Source organism: Cynara cardunculus (genome assembly GCF_001531365.2).
Source record: "Cynara cardunculus var. scolymus isolate 2C chromosome LG 11, CcrdV1, whole genome shotgun sequence".
Classification (NCBI taxonomy): domain Eukaryota; kingdom Viridiplantae; phylum Streptophyta; class Magnoliopsida; order Asterales; family Asteraceae; genus Cynara; species Cynara cardunculus.
The window spans coordinates 14071365-14077111 of NC_037538.1; the positions used below are offsets into that span (position 1 = coordinate 14071365).

General features: G+C 37.2%; 2 protein-coding genes across 2 annotated transcripts in view; one reads left to right on the plus strand and one right to left on the minus strand.

Moving 5' to 3' along the window:
- Positions 1-880, minus strand: part of LOC112521766 (beta-fructofuranosidase, insoluble isoenzyme CWINV1) — a 4415-nt gene extending 3535 nt beyond the window's left edge. The window contains 1 exon segment of the mRNA XM_025130761.1: positions 746-880. Coding sequence (XP_024986529.1) covers positions 746-880 — 135 coding nt within the window.
- A 991-nt stretch (positions 881-1871) lies between these two features.
- LOC112522177 (probable ADP,ATP carrier protein At5g56450) lies at positions 1872-4814 on the plus strand. Its single transcript, XM_025131263.1, has 2 exons — positions 1872-2321; positions 4178-4814. The coding sequence occupies exons 1-2, from the start codon at positions 1965-1967 to the stop codon at positions 4811-4813; spliced, it is 993 nt and encodes a 330-aa protein (XP_024987031.1). The 5' UTR covers positions 1872-1964; the 3' UTR covers position 4814.
- The last annotated feature ends 933 nt before the right edge of the window (positions 4815-5747 follow it).

A 5747-nucleotide genomic window follows, 5' to 3' on the forward strand; every position in this document is an offset into this window, starting at 1 on the left:
CAGTTCTCCCTTGAATAGGCCCCTATATATATATATATATAGTATGAGAAATGGTCTAAGTGTAGCTAATGTGAGACTTTAACATGACACTTTCAACAGAGGCTAGACGGACACTGATTGTCTTAACCCCCTCCCCCCCACTCTTCAAAAGACGGTCTCCCGTGTTGGTTGTTCGGAATCGGAATCGGATTCCGATTTGGAGACAGTACAATTCCATTGCTAAGCTGAAGAGAACACAAGTATATCATGATACAAATAACTAGAGTCTTCATTTGGAAAAATATCTCACTTGTTAGAATGTGAAGATTGTTCACCCAAAATTTAAAGGAATAAAAATCCCCTTTTGGACACGAAGGTTCAAATACGATGACTCCGGGCTATCCGCAAAACAGGCGATCGGTATGGACTTAGTCGGCTCATATAGCGGGTTGAATATCCAGGTTAATAAAAAAAAGTGTTCAAAATATGAAAGTACGTTACGTTTTTTTTATCTTTAATAAGTTCAATAATTTATTTGTTCGATTTCAGTACATTGAGTTATTACTTTTAAGGATTTATTTGTTCGAAATCCACAGGCTTAAAAATTCAAAATATAAAAATACGTTGAGCTTTCTAAACTTTTCCTTTACGTTCATATAAAGTATTCCTACAAAATTGTTATAACGAAATCGGATTTATGGGGCCCAAATGTATTCGACAAATGTTTTGATTCTCTCATTTGGTTATAGTTTTCGGAGCAAAAAACCAATAATTGTGGGACCAAGTACGAGATTTGTTTCGTAACAATAATATCGTAGTAGGCAGTAAGGTTTCGTAGATCGGTTGTTGTAGCTAGTTTGCGACATGGCATGAAAACTCGATCGATACGGGTTTCTTTCATATATGGATCGGTTTTATGATTGCGTTTGTAGAAAAGTATTAAGGAGCTCTTTAATTCCTTATGGAGACAGAATGTTGGGTGGTTTTGAGTGATCAATAAAGCGATAGATAGAGACATATATACCTTCCACTAAGCTACATATATACCAGCTTGGCTAAACCACTTTGTTGCCTGATTCATTAAGCCATCATCACAAAAATAGAAAGAAAAAAACAACTACAAGGTGATGTCTGATTGGTTTGAGCTTGGCTTCAAAGATCAAAAGTATCAGGAGGTTCCAAGTTCAAATCTAAGGAGGAATAAAAATCCCCTTGTGGCCAAGGAGGTTCAAATGCGGTAACTCCGGGCTATCTGCAAAGCAGGTGGTCGTCCTGGGATTAGTCGGCTCGCATAGCGGGTTGGATATCCAGGTTAATAAAAAAAATGATATAGTTAAGAGGATTTGTTCATTTTTTTTTGCAACTTAATGAGAGATGAAACTGTTGATGGTCGTTTGATGGATTCACAAGTAGATGTAAGTTATAATAATTTTCTGTATTTTAATAAGGTTTATGTCTCTGATGTCGTGAACGATATGGAGAGACGACCTTGTGATGAAATTGAAGTCGATGGTCGAACGACCCTGTGATGAAATTGAAGTTAATGATCGAACTCAAGATAACGTCATAGTATTCTTTGAACCCAAAATGATTTTGCATTCACAAAACCATGATAATTTTGAGAGGAGGGACCAAATTGATAAGAATAGTTCCAAATAAGGACCACTATGTTCAAATTTGATAGTTCGATACCAAATTTGCAAGTTACACTATAGTCTAAGGACCATTTGGATCCATTCGTTAAAAAGGAGCCTGATGGTAAATTCTCAAAGGCGGGGTTGGGGCAGCGGATGAAGTTTTTTGTTGAAAATTCAAGAACTTCGAAGAAGGATTTTGTTTGAGTTCGTAAAATGGATCAAAATTGTAGATGAAACCCATTTCAAATTGTAAAGAAATCATCGAAACCCAATATCAGAAGTAGACAAATATAAATTGCATGAGGTTTGATTTCGGGCAACAAGGTGAAGAAAGGGGAGGGTGTTGAGATGGTGGTGGAAGGTAAAGGAGAGGAGAGTGTCAGTAGCGAATCAAAATCTGATGAAACAGAAATGACGACGATGAGCTCGTATTGGTTGATTAATTTCCCGAGAGATCTGATGGCAGGTGCATTCATGGGTGGAATTGTGCATTCGATTGTAGCCCCAATCGAGAGGGCAAAGCTTTTGTTACAAACCCAAGAGAGCAACATCGCCATTATTGGAGGGAAGCACAGGAGGTTTAAGGGGATGATAGATTGTATTGTGCGTACGGTTAAGGAAGAAGGCATTATATCACTTTGGAGAGGCAACGGAAGCAGTGTTCTTCGTTATTACCCTTCTGTTGCCCTAAATTTTTCTCTTAAGGTAACCCATTTTCCTCTATATTTCCATTTCGTTTTCTGGAATGCAATTGCTTAGATTCATATACTGTTTTGATAATTTCTGAAATGGGTACCTGAGGAAAACAAAAAATGGTGCTAATTCAATCTCTTTGATCCTTAGATTATGCGTTCAAGTCTCTTATGACACAATAGACATGGGTTTGTCAGCTCTGGTTGTGTGTGTGCCTATCCTGTTTGCAATTCAAAGAAAAGAAAGAAGGATGCCAACATTTGAATCATTCTAACAACTAATTGGCTTAGATGAACAGAAAATTTGTTTAAATTTTGATTTAGGAGTTGTAGCTCAAGGGAGTTACTTGAATCACTGGTATAGATTTAGAATGCTATTGTATAGATTTCATTCAGATTCGAATTCAGTGGGGTTGGTGTTTATATGTAAGAACGACGTTATGATGTTGGTTATGCATATTGGTGCTCGATGTAGATGACTTGTGCAGATACTTTCAAGTTTAAAATTTGGCATTATGGATGGCATTTGATGTGTGAAGAGAATCTCATTTGGTCACCAGAAACAACTGTTTTACCCTTTGGGGGAAGAGGACAAGTTTGCGACTTTGTGTACATTTGATTTGGTTTGGTTGGTTTCATCTTGAATGGCATGTCTGCAAATGTAGCAAAATGGGTATTTGCAAAACCAAAATGTGTGATGGCTAACCTTTAGTACATCGTAAGTTGAGATTATGGGAGAGACGAAGTTGATGCATGCAAGAGAGTTAGACATGAATCATGTTCGAGTGGTTAGGACTTGTCATGGTGCATCAATGTGCAGGTAGCAAAAGTCTCCAGAAATCCCAGCCTAGGGCCACTTTCGATCACTTAGGACCACAAAATCGACTGCCTAGGAGTCGAGCATTCCCACCACTTCAATTATCAACTCCTTGTTGAATTAAGCTTTCAAACATAAACCATGGATTAATCAAATTTGCTCATCAACCAGATTTTCTCAACCTCGATGGAAATGAAAATGTTCCAGCTTCATCTATATTGAATCTGAACAGTGTTCAAGAACTCACTTTTACTGATACTGTGTGGCTGAGATTGTAATATTACTTTTGCATTTAGGTACGAATCCATGAGATCACAAATTCGTTTAGAGTGCTATACATAAATGTACAACTTTCTAATTCATATCTAACCAAACCATACAAACCCAGTAAATCTGACACGCAGATAGTCTTTAGTTCCATGGGCTGTTGAGTTTTTATGCATAAAAAGAAAGAGTATGCTAGGAGAGTTCCATTAAGAGGCAATCTCTGAATCGTTAAGAGGTGAATCTTGTTTGGCAAAAAAAGTCTGCCTCTTAATGGTTCTAAAACCATCTGAATGATTTTGTATCTTGAGCCTCCCTTAACCATTAAGAGTCCTAATTTCATTGTAAACAATTACCAAACAATTATATTTCATTTTGCACTATATCATGATAGCCTCTTAATCATTCTGACCACTTAATCATTCTGGACAAAACCATTCAGCAACTGCCAAACAGCCTAGGTGTTTTTGGTTTGGTTTAGTTTGGATACGCGAATTGGAGTTAGTAGAATAGCGTAGAACAAACACCAGGGAGATTGGACAAGATTTGTAAATTACCAAACTACTCATGTCAAATTAAAACCGTAAAATCTTTCACCTGCCCACCTAACTCTGGCCGACTAGTCTTGTATGCATACCAAAACACACCCTTAATCTTTTATTTACATCCGAATGAAGTGATAATAGAATGGATTGATAGTAAAAATCAAGCAAATAGATTGTATAGTTGATTTTATTCATTTTGTTGTTCTATTTTTTTAAGGAAAACAAAAATTGTCCGTTTTGCAGGATCTTTATCGAAGCATCTTACGCAATGACAATTTTCAAACGTCTAACAATTTCTTCTCCGGCCCGTCTGCCAACTTCATCGCCGGAGCTGCAGCTGGTTGTACAACACTAGTAATCATCTATCCTCTTGATATCGCACACACTCGGCTCGCCGCAGACCTCGGAAGAACCGAATCCCGTCAATTTCAAGGAATTCGCCACTTCCTAAGCACGGTACGAGCCAAAGAAGGGATCCGTGGGATATACCAAGGGCTCCCTGCATCCCTCCATGGAATGGTGGTTCACCGCGGGCTCTACTTTGGCGGTTTTGACACAATCAAAGAGAAAATGTCGGAAAACACAGTATCAGAAGTTTCGCTATGGAACCGGTGGATCGTGGCTCAGGGAGTTACTACAGTGGCCGGGCTTTTGTCGTACCCATTGGATACAGTGAGAAGGCGAATGATGATGCAATCGGGGTCCGATGATCGGATGTACCGAAGTACATTGGATTGTTGGAAGAAGATTTATAAGGAAGGGGGTATAGGGTCATTTTATCGAGGGGCTGTTTCGAACATATTTAGAAGTACAGGGGCTGCTGCAATCTTGGTTTTGTATGATGAGGTGAAGAAATTGATGGAATGGAGTGGCTTGTAGTACAGGATTTTGTTGAATACAAATTAACAAGCAATATCAGTTATAATAATATAAGATTTTAATTAAAAATATTTACATATTAATTATATCATCGTCAATACTTTTAAAATAAGCTCAATATTAAATATTTTTTACTGTTCTTCGGTTTAATAATATTATAAAATATTATAAATAAACGCATTGGGTTTTGTTATTTCCAGTTTTCTTTCTTGAAACCACCAACATGTGTATCGGGTTTTTTTTTATTAACCTGGATATCCAATCTGCTAAGCGAGCCGACTAATCCCAGGAAGATCACTTGCTTTGTTGTTAGTCCGGAGTCACCGCATTTGAACCTCCATAGCTACAAGGGGATTTTTATTTCTTCTTGAATTTAAACTTGGGACCTCCAAACACTTTTGACCTATGGAGTCCAAGCTCAAACCAATTAGACACTACCCTTGTGGTTTCTTCTTGTTTCACAGGGCAATGAATCGTTGATGCATGCACTCTTCTTCGTAAGATTTTCTTATTGCAGTTCGTGGTGAGTTCTTAGTAGTTCTAATGGATCATGGGTGCATAAGTAATCCAAGTAACTGTTTTTTTTTCTTCCGGGAAAGGTCTTTAGAGCTGATATCAACCGTTTTGCATTTTATTTTTCAATTACAAGTTGCAAAAACTACAAACCACTAATTAATACATAAACCGATCTTTGAAAGGTAAGAACAACAAATGATATAGGTTAAAAACATTATTGACGTACTATTCTATTTCAAAATCTTTGATCAATAGAGCGTATTAACTTTGAATTATATAACATTTGATTTACAATCTAAGATCATAACAAACTATAAAATCAACATCGAGAGTGACGGAGAATAAAACAAAACTTGAAACAAGATTGTCGTTTCGGATTCTCGCCTTCATAACCGAAATGATTTATACAACATCATGC

Coding starts and splice junctions, on each gene's coding strand:
- LOC112522177 (XM_025131263.1), top strand. CDS start 1,965: ATGGTGGTGGAAGGTAAAGGAGAGGAGAGTGTCAGTAGCGAATCAAAA. Junction 2,322..4,177: donor CCCTAAATTTTTCTCTTAAG/GTAACCCATTTT, acceptor TCCGTTTTGCAG/GATCTTTATCGAAGCATCTT.